This window comes from Rhinatrema bivittatum, chromosome 1 (genome assembly GCF_901001135.1).
Source record: "Rhinatrema bivittatum chromosome 1, aRhiBiv1.1, whole genome shotgun sequence".
NCBI classification, from domain to species: domain Eukaryota; kingdom Metazoa; phylum Chordata; class Amphibia; order Gymnophiona; family Rhinatrematidae; genus Rhinatrema; species Rhinatrema bivittatum.
In genome coordinates, this window is record NC_042615.1 from 751,413,740 (window position 1) to 751,432,898 (window position 19,159).

At 45.8% G+C, this 19,159-nt stretch overlaps 1 protein-coding gene across 4 annotated transcripts in view; it reads right to left on the reverse strand.

Annotated features, from left to right (window-relative positions):
• The window catches only part of NIPBL (NIPBL cohesin loading factor), a 1,214,062-nt gene that overhangs the window by 258,956 nt on the left and 935,947 nt on the right, over positions 1–19,159 (reverse strand). For all 4 annotated transcript variants that reach the window (XM_029578690.1, XM_029578673.1, XM_029578682.1 and 1 more), the window contains one exon: positions 13,438–13,578. In XM_029578690.1, coding sequence (XP_029434550.1) covers positions 13,438–13,578 — 141 coding nt within the window. The remainder of the gene's footprint in view (positions 1–13,437; positions 13,579–19,159) is intronic.

The following is a 19,159-nucleotide window of genomic DNA, read 5'->3' on the forward strand; positions in this document are numbered from 1 at the left end:
CAAAGTACCAAGATGAGTTCTCATGGAGGCATGGTTACTCTCACTGAAGGATGGAGATGCTTCACTTTGCTTAGAGCACAAATATCTAGATGAGATGTTAAGGACATCCCTGAACCAGCCCATCGTAACAGGCAATTGCTGCCACATGAACCTTGAGCCAATTCAATGCTAAGCCCTCATGCAGCTCATTCTGCAAAAAAGGACAGAATCAATAGAATTGGTGTCTTGAAGGGGAAAACCCCCCTCTCAGAGCGCCATGTCTCAAAAATCCTCCATACCTAATGTAGGCCAGGGAGGTGGATCTCTTCCATGTCTATAGCAGGATGGTTATGACTAGTGCCCTGGTCTTCTGTGATTATGCAGCTGTGAAAAGGGATGCAAAATTGAGGCCTTGCCATGGAATTGGTCAATCTTGGCCAAATTGCCACTGGAGACTAGGGACTCCTTTAAAAAAAAAAAAAAACCAAAACAAAAAAACCACTGGTGACAGTAGACTGGGCATATCCCTTCTCTCCCACCTGCTCCAGAAGAGTAACATTGGTGGCGGTGTACGATGCAATCTACCCTTCACTCCCTCTCCCCACGATCCCTGGCCGTCTCCCTCTGTTCCAGCAATACCCCCCCCCTCTCTCACCAGCTACTATGACTGCAAACAGGAGGACCGCAGTTTTGAAGCTCCTCTTGAATGTCCTCTCTCCTCCGATCGGGGTCTGAATGGCTGCTTTCAATCATGTGGTTCAACTGCCAACTGGAGGACATGGTCTAGGGTGGACCTTACTTCTCCTCTCTTCATTAGAGAATGGCGAGAAGAAATCATGAAGGTGGCTGTGATGTGAAAAATTCTAGTGTATAAACATTTCTTATAATGTTCATGATCTATTGGTCTGAGGTGCTTTGAGTCTATGCCCCCATAAAAGTCAGAAAACTGTCTATCTGTAAGGTCAGTGAGAGGACCCTCAGAACTTCGGTGGGTACTTCTAGCATCTTTGATGCCCCTGTGCCCCCTTCTCTAGAGCCCATTCTGTCCCCACAAAGAGTCTGAGATTTTCTGACAAAATGATTACACTGAGATGAGGCTCCTCAACCTGGAGGAAAAAGCTTTCCTTCCTTAAACCAGGGTTTATATGGTTCAGCATGAGATCCCACAAAGGCTATCCTCTGGCAACCTCTAGGGTTTAGTCTCCCCCAGTGCCTTTAGCAGTTTTTTTGAGGTCTTCTCCGAACAGAAAATTGCCCCAGAATAGGAGTTTTCTCACCTGCGTTCACCAACCAGTTTGGGAGTTAAAGAAAAATCTAGCCAAAACTGCAGTAGCAATACCTCTTGCTGAATTTTTAATGAGATTGTAGCATCCTTAGGACTCACCCCATTCTTTTTCAGGTTGTCACTCAGAAGCTGCTGTACTCAGGACAACAGGACCTGGACATGTAGCCACTGCATACTGCTGCTCTTAGCATTAAGCCGGAAACCTTGAAGGACTGTTTGACCAGAGCCCTGATACTGCCTTGCGAGTCCTTCAACACTGTTCCGCTCTCCACCTAAATGGCACTCTTATGTGTGACTGCCAACACCAGTGCATCCACCTTCAGGAACTTAAGCCTCTCCTTTCTCCTCTGTGGCTAGAGTGTATCACTTGCCCATTGTTCTGCCTATTTTGAGGCTGGCCTGCAGGGCATCCTTGTCCGGCAAGATTAAAGACCTGATAGTTCAATGTCCTGGAAAGGCTTCCGAACTCTCTCTAAAATAGGGTCTCCTGCATTCTTGCTGTACTCTACTGGTTCCTTGGCTAAGCTAAAGCTTGCTTAATCATTAATGGCAATTCTTCCTTCTTGAAGATACACACTACTCTCCCTTACCTGTTGGAATCTGTCCCTCTTGCAAGACCACAATCAAAAAGGCACAGGAATGCTCATCCTGATAAAAATCAAATTCTCATCTGTGTCTCTTTGTGTGCCCTGGTATCTTGGTCCCCTGAGGAAGAGGGAGGGATGGAAGGAACAGAGGGAACTGCAGGAGCTCCCTGCTTCAGGCAGAAAGCCTGATGCACCAGGATCACAAATTCAGGGTAGAAGAGCAGTGAGGGACACTGAAAGTATGATGCCCCTTTAGCCTGCATGATTCGCCTCCTTCGCGGGGAAGGTGACGAGGTGATGCCCAGGGCTAGTTGGTGAAGGAGTACAGCAACTAGATTGCAGGTTTGCATCTGGATACCCCAAAAATACCTCCAAGATCACAAATCCAACCCTGAGGGGCACAGTCTGGAGCAGGTACAGGGCCAGACCCTATCAGGCTAGAAGCAGGAACACAGTCTGGCTTGAGGTCTGATGCTGGAGATGCAAGGACAGCCAATGCTAACTTTACTGGTGCACGGACAGGAATTTGGGTAGACGAGGAGCTAATGGGGAGTTCATTGTTACCAGAGCAGGCACTGTCTTCACTCTTCACTAGTGCATGGACAGGGGCTGCTGGAACAATCTGACATCCAATCTTTGAATTTGTTGGTGCATCAAGAAGCAGAGATGTGGCAGAAGCTGGCTTGGCCAAGAGTTAAAGCAGAGTCAGTATTGGACTTGCTAAAACCAGAATGGCCTGGCGTAGGGTTTTTGGCACTGTGGTAGACACAGCCTGGAGTAGAGTCCTTGGCACTGTGGTGGGTGCAGCCTGGAGTTTAATTTTTGGTGCTACAGTAGGCGCAGCATGGAATAGAACTTTTGGTGCTGTAGTAGGCACAGGCCTGGAGTAGATTCTTTGGTGCTGCGGTGAGACAGGTGGAGATAGTCACATAAGTTAATCGGCTAACATATTCAGACTTAGCCATTTCCTTCTGTGACTAACTCATTGTGTCATAGGGCTGTCCTAAAGTTAGCCGGTTATACATAACCGGCTAACTTCAAGATAACTGGGTATACACAGCGGCTGAATATGGACCTCATAGATCTTAAAGAGATTAACTGAACAGGACCACCTTTTCAGTGAAAGGTGGTAAACTGGGCCAGGAGTTCTTGGAATGCTTTTTCTGAAATCACTTTGGTATCTCAGGACTGCTCTATCTTCACCTTGCTTCTGGTTTGGGACTGCTCCAAACTGTCAAAAACATCTTGGCTTTGCAATCCAGGGTCACCCTGAAGGGGAAGTTGTGTACCTGAAGCAGTGTGGCCCAGGGCTATTTGATAAAGGAGATGCACAGAAACTTGGTTGCAGAGTAAGAACACTGGAACAATATGACAAAGCAGGACACTGGAACTTGATTAGAAGGCAGGAACACATTTATAGATAGGAATACTGAAGCACAATTACTAGACAGGAATACTGGACAAGGTTACAGGACAGAAACTCTGGAACAAGGCTACACAACAGGAACTCGTAAACAAAATCAGGAGCATAGGCTGGACAGGTAGCACTTCTGCGGGGTGGATGCTGAGAAGACTGTTGGACCAGCAAAAGTGCATAAAGCTAGAACTCCTTTTATAAAGCCCTGAACTTGGGATACACTTAATGCTGGTCCAACAGGGAGCCATCAGGGGGTGATCTTCCTAATGCTGTCTTGGCCTTGTAGTTTCTACAGAATTCTTGCTAAACTAGAGTCCCTGTGGCTCCACTGCAAGATTCCTTGATCCTGAACACTCGGGGTTGGGGATACAATCTCTGGTGCCCCCTCCTCAAAACTGGCCTGTCCTTCCACGTGCAATTTCTCCTTTCACAACTGCATGGGCCTGCATATCTATCGGAGACAAAGAAATATTAAAAGAGCAGCAGGCTGTACAAGACCCTACATGAGGTGATGTCAGTTGTTCTCTGTCTCCATCAGTATGTACAGAGCAAATCCCATGTGTCTGAACTCATCTGGTGGAACAAAAACAGAGTTGCATACCTGCAACAGGCTTTATCCGAGGATAGCAGGATATCAGTGCTCACACATGTGTGACATCATCCAATGGAACCCAGCATGGAAAATTTATGACATTATTTCTAGAACTTTGACTGTACTTCATTGAGCATGCCCACGCATGCCATTATGCCTCACGTCCACATGAGGTCACTTCAGTCTTGTATTTTAACTTTAAAAATAGAAACTTTAAGGGGATGTGGGCAGAATACCCATTACAGGTAAACAACTCTGCTTTCCCTAAGGACAAGCAGGAAGGCAGTCCTCACATATGAGGCATCCCTAGCTACATCTGCCCCCCCCCCCCCAAAAAAAAATGAGGGAACAATAACAATTGCCAAACGACACAGTAGTTTTGTGGCAAAAAGCCTTTTTCCATTTTATACTTAACCTATGAGAAGGCAGCCTGGAACAAAAACAAAAGACCCTAAGAGAGAAAGGAGTTGAGTTCTACACCTCAAGCAAATTCTGCAGGACTGACTGACCAAACCTTCTGTTGTGCGGCCATCCCTGTCCAAACAGCAGTGAGATGTGAATGAGAGGAGAATACTCCATATCGCAGCCTTAAAGATCTCCTCCATGGGGACTGATCGCAAGTGAGTCACAGTGGCTGCTATGGTTCAGACAGAGTGAGCCTTGACACAGCCTACCAGATTTAGCCCTGCTAAGGCGTAACAGAAGGAGATGCAATCTGCTAGTCAATTAAATATAAATCTGTTTGGCAATGGCAATCTCCAATTTTTTTGATTTAAACAAAGAGTTGGGTGGACATTTTATGGGCTTCAGTCTACTCCTGGTAAAAGCCAAGGCTCAACTGTGCAGTGCTTGCTCACCTTGGTGGACATGTGGTCTGGAAAAAAGTGTTGGGAGGATGATTGACTGGTTAAGTTAGGAAGAAACTTAGGATGGGTGTGCAAGGCCACACCTATCACGATCAAATTTGGTATAAGGTGGATAAGTTATTAGAGCCTGGAGCTCACTGACCCTGCACACTGAAGTGACTACCACCAAAAACACAACTTCCAAATCAGGTCACAGGAGTTCAGTGGCTCAAAGGAAGATTTCATCAGTTGGGACAGAACCAAGTTGATGTCCCAAGACACAGTGGGAGGCCTGATGGGAGGCTTCAACTGAAGCAGACCTCACATAGAGTGGGTAATTAAAGACTACACAGAGATAGGCTTACTTTCTACATGGTGATGGTAGGCACCAATTGCATTTAAATGAACTCTTATAGAGCGGGTTCTGCGACCAGACTTGGAGACATATAGAAGGTGAGCAAGTAGTTTTGTGTGGAGCAGAAGAAAATATGTAGGATCTTTTGCTCATACCACACAGAAAACCTCCTCTTCCTCCTTAAATCTATAGAGTTTTCTAGCAGAATCCTTTCTTGAAGTTAAAAGAACTCAAGATACATCATCAGATAATTCAAGGGTTTACAAAGTCAATTTCTCAACATCCAAGCAGTGAATGACAGGGACTTGCCATTGGGCTGCCGCAACCTGCCCTACTAGGCTGGGAAAAATGGCTTCTCTGCACCATCCTTAGATATCTCCTGGAAGAGAAAGCTTGGTCTTTAGTGCCAGTGATCTCTGATCTGCATGACTGCATCCTTAATTCTGTCTCTGAAGAGATTTTCTCCTGTTTGTGGCACGTTAAGCAAGTCTGCACATCTGAGGCCCAGATTGAGGTGAATCCGCAGGCTCCAAATCCCTACAGCAGAAACTCTTAATGCCGTCTTGAAAACATCAAAGGTTGAATGGCCCATGTGTTTTTTACACTCAAACCCTCTAACCACCAGTGACTGAAGGGTGTCTTGCTGCTTTTGAGGAAGCTGCTTGGCCATTCCCTGCATCTGCTTCAGCAAGTTCCGCATATGCTTGCCTATAAAGAGCTGGTAGGAAACTATGCAAGCATTGAGCATGGCCCCTGAAAACTTTTCCCCAAGGGTGTCAGGGAGAGATTCTTTCCTCAGGGGAACAGAGGAATGAGTTCTAGGCCTTCTTGAGAGTAGATTGGAGTACCACAGATTGGTGTGGCAATTGCCTCTTTTCAAATTTGGTAGCCTTTTGGATGAGATAAATTGCATCAGCCTTCTTTTTAATCGGAGCCACAGAGAAGGATTTTCTCACATCTTTGTCTGGACCTCCTAAAGGACTTCGTGGACTGGGACTGCCACGACTTCACTATGGGGCTTTATGAACTGGAGAATGCCCAGAAATGTATTCCCGGCCTCACTCTCTGTCTGTAAAGTAAATGGAATAGCCACAGCCAATTTCCTGATAAAGCCTATGAAGGAGGTGTCGTCAAGAGAGAACTTCCTTTTCTCTGGTGGAGGAAAGGGGTCAGAAGGGAGCCCAGTAGACACCTACTCTTCAGAAGCATCTGAAGAATCATAGCCTCACTCCCAAGAGCATTCAGAATCTGACTCACCCTACATTACTGGTGGTGACGACTCCTCGGTGCTCGACCCCCAAACAAGATCTCAAGGACTAGTACACTTGACTGTTTTGGCTGGGGCCCGGGGACAGTGGTCACATAAACTGATCCCCCTCTGGGCATCAGCATAGGTACCAGTGCCTCACTGCCAAGCACCCATAAGGAATCAAGCAGAGGCTCAAGGATCATCTATGTGTCACTCTGTGCCTTAGATGCCATGGCACAGAGGTCCTCCAGCACCTTCTCCAAGGCCTGATGGATCTTTCTATCCAACTCCTCTTCAACGGTAGCTGACGCTGACTGGTAGGAAAGAGGGGTAACTATATTCTCCTCAGAACTAAGTGGTGGATCGATGGTGGACACTTGGACCAGTGGAATATGTTAAGGTCTGCTTAGAGGATGAACTCTCCTCACCACAGGACGCTTAGGAAGCTTCTTGGTATGCACACTGGTCCAGCTCCTGGCATTGGGCACCGATGGAGACAGATGCCTATGCTTCTTCAACGTCCCTTGATACTTGGCATGAGAGCTCCTCGATGCTGGAGTCGAAGCAGAAGAACCCAATGCCTTCTTCAACTGGGAAAATCAAAGGCTTATCTTTGGGTTCCCTATCAATTGGTGGCACCAAGGGAAAGCAGAGTTGCTTACCTGTAACAGGTGTTCTACCAGGACAGCAGGATGTTAGTCCTCACATATGGGTGACATCATCAGATGGAGCCCTGTCACGGAACACCTTTGTCAAAGTTTATAGAACTTTGACTGGCACACTGAGCATGTCCAGCATGCCACTAACCCTGCAGCCAGCAGGGGTCCCCCTTCAGTCTCATTTGTAGCAAACGTACGAGCGAAAAATAAAATAATAAAACGTAAGTGAACCCAACTCTGCGGGTGGCGGGCAGGTTTCATGAGGACTAACATCCTGCTGTCCTGGGAGAACACCTGTTACAAGTAAGCAACTCTGCTTTCTCCCAGGACAAGCAGGATGGTAGTCTCACATATAGGTGAATAGCAAGCTACAGGCTGAGTCACACGTAAGAGGCCAAGCAGCACTGAACATGTGCAACAGACACAACAACTGGGGTGTTGTTGGCAAGGATGAGGCAGCCTGAAATTCACAGCAGGTCGAGGTAGGACGAGTTGGGTTCCTACACTGGAAACAAATTTCTTAGGACAGACTGGCCAAAGACAGAATCGTATCACCCAGCCTTGACCAGGCAGTAGTGAGCTGCGAAGGTGTGGAGAGAGCTCCATGTAGCAGCCCTGCAGATGTCAGCAATCAGTACTGAAAGGTAGTGAGCTACTGATGTTGCCATTGCTGAGTGTGCCTTTACTCGTCCCTGTAGTGGAAGGCCTGCTTGCTGGTAACAGAATGCGATGCAGTCTGCCAACCAGTTTGACAGTGTTTACTTGCCCACCGCATTTCCAAGTTTGTTCTTTCCAAAAGAGACAAAATGTTGGGTGGACTTCCTGTGGGCTGTAGTGCGGTCTAATTAAAACGCAAGAGCACACTTACAGTCAAAGGTGTGGAGAGCTCACTCGCCTGGGTGAGCGTGAGGTCTTGGAAAGAAAGTGGGCAAGACCATGGACTGATTTAAATGTAAATCAGTTACCACCTTAGGAAGGAATTTAGGGTAAGTGCGGAGAACCACCCGGTCATGGAGGAACATTGTGCAGGGTAAGTAGGTCACAAGGGCCTGTAACTCACTCAGTCTGCGAGCAGATGTGATGGCTACTAGGAACAGAACTTTCCATGTAAGGTATCTGAGTTCGCAGGACTGCAAGGGCTCAAAAGGAGTGTGCATGAGCCGTGCAATTACCACACTGAGGTCCCATGCAAAGACTGGTGGCCGTAGAAGAGGCTTAAGCTGTACTAAGAATCTCATGAAGTGATGCATCAGGGGTTGATCCATTATCGAGGCATCCCCTATTCCTTGATTGTAAGCAGAGATGGCACTAAGGTGCACTCGGATAGATGACGTCTGGAGACCAGATTCCGAGAGATGCCAGAGATAATCTAACAGACTAGATATGGGGCAAGAAAAGGGATCCAAGCTCTTTTGTGTGCACCACAAGGTAAATCTCTTCTATTTAGAGCGGTAGGATTTCCGCGTGGAAACCTTCCGTGAAGCTACAAGGACTTGAGATATGTCACTTGAAAGGTTGAGTGGTTGCAGTATCAGCCTTTGAACATCCAGGCTGTCAGAGAGAGGGCCTGGAGGTTCGGGTGGCCTAACTTGCCATGATTCTGTGTTATGAGGTTGGGGGATGTGCCCAGGCGAATGGTGTCCTGGACAGAAAGGTTGCGAAGTATGGGAAACCAAATTTGGCACGGCAAGTAAGGGGGCCATGACAATCATTAAGCCCCGGTCCTGTTGTAGCTTCACGAGAGTCTTGCTTATTAGCGGAATTTGAGGATACGTATACAGCAGGTCTGTGTTCCAGGGACGGGCGAAGGCATCCCTGGCTGGTGCATGCCAGGATGCACCAGCCAGGGATTTTCCACTTTGTTGTTCTGACTGGATGCAAAGAGGTCGATGGTCGGATGACCCCACCGGTGGAAGATTCTGCTCACAACAGAGGGATCCAGAGACCATTCGTAGGGCTGGAAACTTCGTCTGAGGCGATCCACCAGTACATTCTGTGTGCCTGCTAGATAAGTGGCTCGCAGAAGAATGGAATGCGACAGGGCCCAGGCCCAAATCTGCGCCGCTCCTGGCAAAGCAGATAAGAGCCCGTGCCCCCCTATTTGTTCAGGTACCACATTGCAACTTGGTTGTCTGTTTGATTCAGGAAAACTTTGTTGGTGAGGTAATCCTGAAATGCAAAAAGGGCGTACCGCATCGCTCAAAACTCCAGAAAGTTGATTTGATGGGTCACTACGGCTTTTGTCCAAGTTCCTTGAGTTTGAAGGCTTTGGACGTGAGCTCCCCAACCTAGGTTGGAGATGTCCGTAGTTAAGGTCACCTGAGGAGCCAGTTGCTGGAAAGGAAGACCCATTTGTAAGTTGGTTTTATGTGTCCACTAGGCAAGGGACAGACGAATCAGGCTGGTGATGTGTATCATGGATGACAGCAGCTGAGTAGCTTGTCCCCAACTGGGATTTCAGAGTCCATTGGGTCACTCTCATGGCAAGACGTGCCATAGGGGTGACATGGACTGTTGATGCCATGTGGCCGAGCAACCTTAGTAGCTGGCCAGCTGAGGCTCTTTTTCGACGGCGGATAAAGCTGGCAAGGTTGGATAGTGTAATTGCACAGTCGTTGGGTAAGAATGCTCTGGACAGTGTCATATCTAGGTCTGCTCCTATAAAGCAGAGAAGATGAGACGGTGTTAATTGGGATTTGGGGTAATTTATTAGAAATTCCAATGAGTCTAGAAGCCTTATGGTGAAGGAAGCATGTCAAAGCCAAGAGGGTGGGAAGGCATCGATGGATGCGCCTTGGCATTGATGAAATCGGGGCAGATGTGGTGCGCTTGGGTACCAGTAGCCCTGATGGCCCTGGTAAGGGCTCCGGCATTGACGGTTCCTGTAGAGGGATGTGGCCGGGAATCGATCCTTTCCCCTCCAAGGAACCCGGTACAGGAATTGGGACCTGTGGAGGCCTCGATGGACGACTCGATGCCAGCGTGTCTGGTGGCAGAGGAGTTGATAAGGCACCGATAAGCGTATCGAGGCACTCGAGGAGCGATGCCACCATCGAGGGAGCCGGTTCCAGGGCCGGTGATGGTGGCGACTGGAAGCCTTGTAAGCCTTTCAGTACTGCCTCTTGGACCATGCGGTCCAATTCCTACCAGGAAGCCGGCATGGGTGGCACAGCGATCGAGGTAGGAGGCAGGCTAAGCGTCACCGGAACCTCCACGTGGGCCCGTAGAGTCTCAGTGCCCGGCACCAGTGGAGAATGCCTAGGGGTCCCGGGTCCAGAGGAGTATGGGGGCTCCTCTCCCCAGGCCCTTTTTGCAGGTGGCTCGATGGAAGACTATGCCGGCACTGGTCGGGGATGCCAGTCTGTGCCGGTGTCAATGTTTCCCTCGGTGAGATCTTTCCCCGGCACAGAGGACGATGACGCCGATGGAGTTGGTGACGGACGGTCACCCTGTCCACGGTGCTCCTGGTGAATCGTTTCCGAGGTCGATGGACCCTCCACGCTCGGTGCTGCTTGAACTGGTGTTTATGGAGCAGTCTGCTTTGAAGCAAACAACTGCTCCATGTTGTCCAGGCAGCGTGATGGCCTTTGGGGGTCATTTCTGCACAACTAGGGCATCGACGAACGTCATGCGAAGGGCCTAAGCACAAAACACATACTTCATGCGGGTCCGTTATGGACATGATCCTCGGACACTTGGGACATTTTCTAAACCCGGTCGCCATGTTAAAATTTGGCAGGCGCGCAGTCGGTGACCGTTGGGCACCGAAGTGGTAAGCCGCTGGGAACCGACCACAAGTACCGGAAAAAAACACTTACCGAGCGTCGGAGGGAACAGAGCGTGATGGGGGACCCTGCTGAGGGATTTTTTGAGAACATAAGAACATGCCATACAGGGTCAGACCAAGGGTCCATCAAGTCCAGCATCCTGTTTCCAAATAGTGGCCAATCCTGGCCATAAGAACCTGGCAAGTACCCAAAAACTAAGTCTATTCCATGCTACTCTTGATAGTAATAGCAGTGGCTATTTTCTAAGTCAACTTAATTAATAGCAGGTAATGGACTTCTCCTCCAAGAAGTTATACAATTCTTTTTTAAACACAGCTACACTAACCACATCCTCTGGCAACAAATTCCAGAGTTTAATTGTGCATTGATTCGTTTTAAATGTGCCACATGCTAACTTCATCGAGTGCCCCCTAGTCTTTCTATAATCCGAAAGAGTAAATAACTGATTCACATTAACCTGTTCTAGACCTCTCATGATTTTAAACACCTCTATCATATCCCCCCCTCAGCCATCTCTTCTCCAAGCTGAAAAGTCCTAACCTCTTTAGTCTTTCCTCATAGGGGAGCTGTTCCATCCCCATTATCATTTTGGTCACCCTTCTCTGTACCTTCTCCATTACAACTATATCTTTTTTGAGATGCGGCGACCAGAATTGTACACGGTATTCAAGGTGCGGTCTCACCATGGAGCAATACAGAGGCATTATGACATTTTCCGTTTTATTCACCATTCCCTTTCTAATAATTCCCAACATTCTGTTTGCTTTTTTGACTGCCGCAGCACACTGAACTGATGAATTCAATGTGTTATCCACTATGACGCCTAGATCTCTTTCTTAGGTGGGAGTTCCTAATATGGAACCTAACATTGTGTAACTATAGCATGGGTTATTTTTCCCTATATACATCACCTTGCACTTATCCATATTAAATTTCATCTGCCATTTGGAGCCCAATTTTCCAGTCTCAGAAGGTCTTCCTGCAATTTATCACAATCTGCTTGTGATTTAACTACTCTGAACAATTTTGTATCATCTGCAAATTTGATTACCTCACTTGTCGTATTTTTTCCCAGATCATTTATAAATATACTGAAAAGCATGGGTCCCAATATAGATCCCTGAGGCACTCCACTGCCCACTCCCTTCCACTGAGAAAATTGTCCATTTAATCCTACTCTCTGTTTCCTGTCTTTTAGCCCGTTTGTAATCCACGAAAGGACATCGCCACCTATCCCATGACTTTTTACTTTTCCTAGAAGCCTCTCATGAGGAACTTTGTCAAACGCCTTCTGAAAATCCAAATATGCTGCATCTACTTCTATCTAATTCAAATAGTTCTGTGAGGAAAGTTGTGAGAAATTTCTCACAGAGCTCCTAAACCGCGAGGCAACTGCTGCGCGGAAAAAAGAGTCTGAAGGGGCATCCCCTGCTGGCTGCAGGGTTAGTGGCATGCTGGGCATGCTCAGTGTGCCAGTCAAAGTTCTAGAAACTTTGACAAAAGTGTTCTGTGACAGGGCTCCATCTGATGATGTCACCCATATGTGAGGACTACCATCCTGCTTGCCCTGGGAGAACATATGGTCCCCCCCCCCCCCCCAATGCAGCTATCTCTATTGATGTCAATGCCTCCAATGATAATGTCAATGGTTTTGCTTTGTCGTATCTGAAATACTTTTCCATGAATTCCTTTCAGAACTGGTGTGGTTGTACATCTGCAACATCCCTGGATATCATGTGATAACCCCAGGTGCATGATATATCTATCATGGGGTCCGTGATAGACACAATCCTTGCACACTGAGAGTATCACTGGAACCTACTAGGCATGATTGGCCAAGATAAAAGGGAAATAAAATCAATCTTGATGGTGATGTTAATTGAAGGCTGGCAAACACTAATTGTACTCCACTGTGGAAATGAGTATGGAACGAACAAACTTGGAAAACCAAGAAGGTCCAGAAGACAGGAGCATGAGGCATCAAAAGCGCAACTTGAGGGATCCACAGAAAAAGAAAGACTGAAGGAACCTTGTGTGGACAAGTGGCATAATGGAATGCATGGGTATGCTTAGCAAGGCATAGTCAAACTGTCATAAGTTTTCTACACCGGGCACCATTGGAAGAGGTTATCCATGAGTGAGGACTGCCATACTGCTTGTCTTCATAAAAAGGAATATTTAGTTATAATAATAATAAATGTATTTCTCCTGGTGAGTTATTTTGAATTAAAACAACATTAATACCAAATTTCTCTCTAAATGATTAAATCAGCAAGTAGAATAAGATAAACTTTCCTGATTTTCAGTTTCTGAAATTTCCTACTTGGCCACGATTACAATTATTCTTTTGTACACTGGAGAGTTTGTTATGCTAGACATCAGAGATTTATACTAGTAGAATACCAACACATTAGATTGCGAGTCATTATTATTTTTGTTTTTAACAGGCTTGCTTTAGGGTCATGGTTATAATGTAATCATGTCACCAGAGTGGTCTAATCAAGGGTGTTAAGTGCTCATGTTGTATACCCCTTAAATCACAGCCAAAAGACCAAGAACGGACCATTCTAACCTTATAACCTAGACTCTATAATTGAATCTTAGTTAAAGAGAGGCTGAGAAATAAAAAATAAGGCTGCACTGTGCTTCCAGGGAATAAAATTAGTGTCAATAAATCTTACCGTCATGCCGTGTTTGATGATAAGTTTCATGAGGTCTTCCTCAATAGTGGCAAGGAAGGTCTCACTTGGATGTTCCATCAATGGCACGACCAGCTCTAAAATTTTTGCCACATTGCAGATCACCATAAAATCATTTTGTGTCTGTCACGACAAGGTTAACCGAGAATTAAAAATTTCATTGCTCTCAAATCTAAGATCAAGATTAATCTAAGTATTTCAAAAGACATTAAGAAAGCACAGAATTGTGACAAAGGATTAGATAGGATGTGGCTTAATAGGGAGTAGAGTGTTCAATGAGTGAGGGTGCTCCAAATATATCAAAAGAGTCCTATATATTCAATACCTTGTAGAGGCCTGAAAACACCGAAAAATTCTGAGATTGTAGTTCAAAGCTTGCTTTTTCAATGATTTTGTGTAAATTTGGACAAGCCACTATCTCAAGAAGCATCTGGTTTACTTAAATGAAACTAGGTAATAGAACTAAGTAATAAGTAGTTAACACTATCCATTTTACCCATCTCCTTTTGGGAATTATAATGGGAGATATACTGATTAGGCACTAAAGCAAAGATGTTTATCAGTAACATGTTCTTTGAAGACAGGAGTTCATCAGTCACCAGAGCTTTCTGGAAAAATCTAGTGTCCATTACTGCTCACGAGTGGTATTTCCTGTGTTGCAAGGACCCTACAGCTCCACACAGTTTCATAAATCAGCATAGTCTCTCATAATTTTTGTTGTTCTCTGCACCTTTTTTAATTCTATAATGTTGTTTTTGAGATGGGGGACCAAACCTTTACACAATACTGAAGATGCAGACGCACCATGGATTGATACAGAGGCATTATGATATTTTCCATTCTTTTTCAGATCCTTCGTGAAATGAAAGTATCAAACAGGTCGCATGTAATAACTTTTTATTGGATCAACTTAATACATATGTGATGAGCTTTTGTAAGTTATCCTCTCTTTAGGTCAGTGAAGAAACAGTGCAGTTACACTGGGTTTAAATAGTACAGACTTATCTAGGTTTTAGGCATATGCATGTGTAATTACAGTTCAGAAAAGGAAAGAATGTGAGGGGTGATGAGATAATAAAACTTTGCAGTTGAATGGGCCCTATGTCAGACCAAGGATTCATCAAGCCCAGCATCCTGTTTCCAACAGTGGCCAATCCAGGCCATAAGAACCTGACAAGTACCCGAAAACTAAATCTATTCCATGTTACTGCTGCTAGTAATAGCAGTGGCTATTTTATGTCAACTTAATTAACAGCAGGTAATGGACTTCTCCTCCAAGAACTTATCCAATCCATTTTTAACACAGCTATACTAACTGCACTAACCACATCCTCTGGCAACAAATTCCAGAGTTTATTTGTGCGTTGAGTGAAAAAGAACTTTCTCCGATTAGTTTTAAACTTCATGGAGTGCCCCTTAGTCTTTCTATTATCTGAAAGAGTAAATAACTGATTCACATCTACCCGGTCTAGATCTCTCATGATTTTAAACACCTCTATCATATCCCCCCTCAGCCATCTCTTCTCCAAGCTGAAAAGTCCTAACCTCTTTAGTCTTTCCTCATAGGGGAACTGTTCCATTCCCCTTATCATTTTGGTTGCCCTTCTCTGTACCTTCTCCATCGCAGTTATATCTTTTTTGAGATGCGGCGACCAGAATTGTACACAGTATTAAAGGTGCGGTCTCACCATGGAGCGATACAGAGGCATTATGACATTTTCCATTTTATTCACCATTCCCTTTCTAATAATTCCCAACATTCTGTTTGCTTTTTTGACTGCCGCAGCACACTGAACTGACGATTTCAATGTGTTATCCACTATGATGCCTAGATCGCTTTCTTGGGTAGTAGCACTTAATATGGAACCTAACATTGTGTAACTATAGCATGGGTTATTTTTCCCTATATGCATCACCTTGCACTTATCCACATTAAATTTCATCTGCCATTTAGCTGCCCAGTTTTCCAGTCTCAGAAGGTCTTCCTGCAATTTATCACAATCTGCTTGTGATTTAACTAATCTGAACAATTTAGTATCATCTGCAAATTTGATTACCTCACTCGTCGTATTTCTTTCTAGATCATTTGTAAATATATTGAAAAGTAAGGGTCCCAATATAGATCCCTGAGGCACTCCACTGCCCACTCCCTTCCACTGAGAAAATTGTCCATTTAATCCTACTCTGTTTCCTGTCTTTTAGCCAGTTTGTAATCCACGAAAGGACATCGCCATCTATCCCATGACTTTTTACTTTTCTTAGAAGCCTCTCACGAGGAACTTTGGCAAATGCCTTCTGAAAATCCAAGTACACTAAATCTACCGGTTTACCTTTATCCACATGTTTATTAACTCCTTCAAAAAAGTGAAGCAGATTTGTGAGGCAAGCCTTGGGTAAAGCCATGCTGACTTTGTTCCATTAAACTATGTCTTTCTATATGTTCTGTGATTTTGATGTTTAGAACACTTTCCACTATTTTTCCTGGCACTGAAGTCAGGCTAACCGGTCTGTAGTTTCCCGGATCGCCCCTGGAGCCCTTTTCAAATATTGGGGTTACATTAGCTGTCCTCCAGTCTTCAGGTACAATGGATGATTTTAATGATAGGTTACAAATTTTTACAAATAGGTTTGATAATGGGTGGGAACACCAACATTCTTATTTATTTTGTGCTTGTTTTAAAGTGTTTGATCATCCTAATTTCAAATATTTTCTGTTTTTGTGGACTCAAAGTTTTTTGTCTTAAATGAAGTTTTGTGCCTTTTCCCCCTTGATACTGAGCTTGACTGCTCAGAGCCCAATGCTCAGCTCCAGCTGGGAGATCAAGATCTATTCTTGACCTTTGAGCCACTCCTTCAGTTTCAGCAAAACCTTGCCTTCAACGGATGGTGCTTCAGCTTCAGTGTTTTCTCCTGTGCCAGTTCAGTGGACCTGGACTAATGTTCTTCAAGATAAAAATGTCTCATTTTTTGGATTTTGATGGCTATTGGTGACATACTCTAGCAGATGATTTGAAGAAAAATCTACCACCAGTTTACTGCTGCAAGAGAATTAAAGCAAGAAACTGCTGAAATTGAAACATTTGTTTATCTCATAGAAAAACAAACTGAGGCATGCAGCATGCCACAGATGTGGAGAACTGAGCATGCCCAAAGATGACACTTCAGGAAAGTTCTAGAAAGCTCTGAAAACTGTTAATGTTAAGCGGCAATGATGTCACCCATCTGTGTGACTGGTGATTCACCTGGTCTTCAGAGAAAAGTAGCAGTTTTAGATCCTTATTTTGCAGCAATGAGAGAACATCTCTCACATTTTAGAAGAATCAATCTCATAACTGGTCGACAATCTCTCATCTGACTGCCCCCAACACACACAAATACCAATGTGTGCACAAAATACCTAGAAGTTTACTTGACATTTGAACACATGACTTTTCCTGCACTCTTACTGATCTGCCAAGTATTGAGTGCCACAGAGTTGCAAATTAGGCAGTTATGATAGTTTCTATCTTTACAATGAACACAACATACAGCACAAATTTGTTCCTGATTTTCTCCCTCCCTGACTTTGGTCTGCATTATGCACAAGCGTAATTCATGATTTAACACAATGGTCAATTTTTTGGTGCAGGCAAATGCTTAACTAATTTCACTTTTATGCAATGAATTAGGCCCAGCCTAATAGGATTTCAATATTTTCACAATTTGCACCCTTTTACTTTTCATTTACTATTGATTCAGGCAAGCAATAGGCGAGCACACAGTGTCACTGCATAAAGCATTAAGAAGCTTTTTACCCAAATGATCATCAATGTTTTTAAAAGACATTTGTTCCTGGTTGTTTGTCATACTTCTGAAGAGTGCCAGGCTGGAGGATAATCCTGGGCTCCTGTGCATTGCTGGCATGTCGTGCCATGGCGTCAGCACTGTGGAGATGTTACATGATTGTGTCAGAGCCACTGATGTGCTCAGAGGCCAGGGGAGGAAGAACAGGTAAATGGTCAGGTGAGGAGTGTGATCCTGGCCCATAGGAGGGGCCGTGCTTCCCGAGGGGGGGGGGGGGGGCAGGAGAATTAATTTGGACGGGTCACAAACACCCAGCAAGCCCATTGGGGGGAATTTGAATTTAGGGGTGGATCAGGAGACAGATACAGCACCGTGGACGAACTAACCTATGGAGCACAGCCTGCAGCTGTCCATTTTGCTCCTGATTCCCTTGCTGTTGCCTTCTCTGCATTAGAGTGGTGAATCCACCCTGCCCCCACTGGCTGCCAATTTGTCTTTAATTCGGACAACAGGATAATAGAAAAAAAAAAGGTGAGAAAATCTGGATTATGATCAGAGGGTCGAATCAACCCTCTGGCAAAAAAATAAATAAATAAAAGAAAGAAAGAAAAGTTCTGCTTGCAGCCCTTTGATTTAGCCATGCCTCATAGCCGCAAAGGCAGTTGACTCAGGGTGCCATGCGACCGCCTTGGGGGTGGGGGGCGAATAACGCAGCTCCACCACTGAGGAGTCAGGAGTGCATTGCCCCCTATTTTCCCCGGGGTGGAGCAGAGTGCAGAAGGCATAGAGGCCTCCGTGGAGGAGGTAAAGGCATGGCTCACATCATAAGGAACAAGCCATGAAGTGAATAGCGCAGCTAGGTAAATGGGCTCAGGGCCCAGTGGGGATTATAACCCCGTGGGAGATGGTTGCGACCTCCTGCCTCAGTGGCTGGCCCTCCAGCCAACTGGATGGGTGCCTTCACCTAGGGATTGTGCTTCTGCTTAACCTCTTCGGGGAGAGGGTGGTACCTGGTTGGAGAAGCCCAGATGTGCAGCTTCCCAGCATCCTTATATATTGCATCTTCCAACCAGGCACTGATTTGGAAGCCTTCTGGGGCTATCATCGGCTTGGCCAGCTTTGGCATGTGTAGGGTCCTCTAGTTTTTATCCAGGCCCCCCCATCACAAGGTTGACAGCTCAGGGACACCCTGGCTTTAGGGCCTTGGTCTATCACTCAGGCCCCATGGCTGTAGTCACAGTCTATGGGCCCTATGGCTCAAATAAGCCCCTTGTCACCTGCGGCACAGTTCTCTGGGGGTCCACCTGCTTCTGTTCCACTTCATAACGGGGGATCCATCACGCCTGCGTCTCAATCCCATTAGTCCCAGCTGCTCTCACGCCGAGTGGGGACGCCCTCCTCAATCCTCTGTTGGTCCCATCAACAGTCCTGGTGGTCCCTGGGACTTTTTCATCCACAGATTCGGCATCTGGCCCTTCAGCTGGCTCGTCAATGGTGCTGCAGGCTACACGGCGTGAGTCCCATGCTAATGTGGCTGTGGTTGGAGGTGTTGACCCTATTGAACCTCACATGGTTGAGGACAGAACAATTACCCTTGCTCCTGTGGAGGGCTTCAAGGGCTCAGGTCACAAGCTTGTGTAAGGGCAGGAGGCATTCCTGCTGCTTGGATTCTTCTGGCAGTTGAAATTCCTACTCGGCATCCTCTGGTTTACAAGGCTCCTCAGTAGTAGAGGACGAGGGGGGCACCGCTGTAGCAAGCACAGCTGTACAAGCACAGCGGTGCCCCCCTCGTTCTCTACTACTGTAGCAGGCCTCTACTACTGTAGCAGGCCCTGAACACCGATAAGCAGTTGTGGCAAGGCATCCCCCTTTTCCTTCGGCGCTGAGTCAGATGTTGTCAATACGTCAAATTATTCATTTT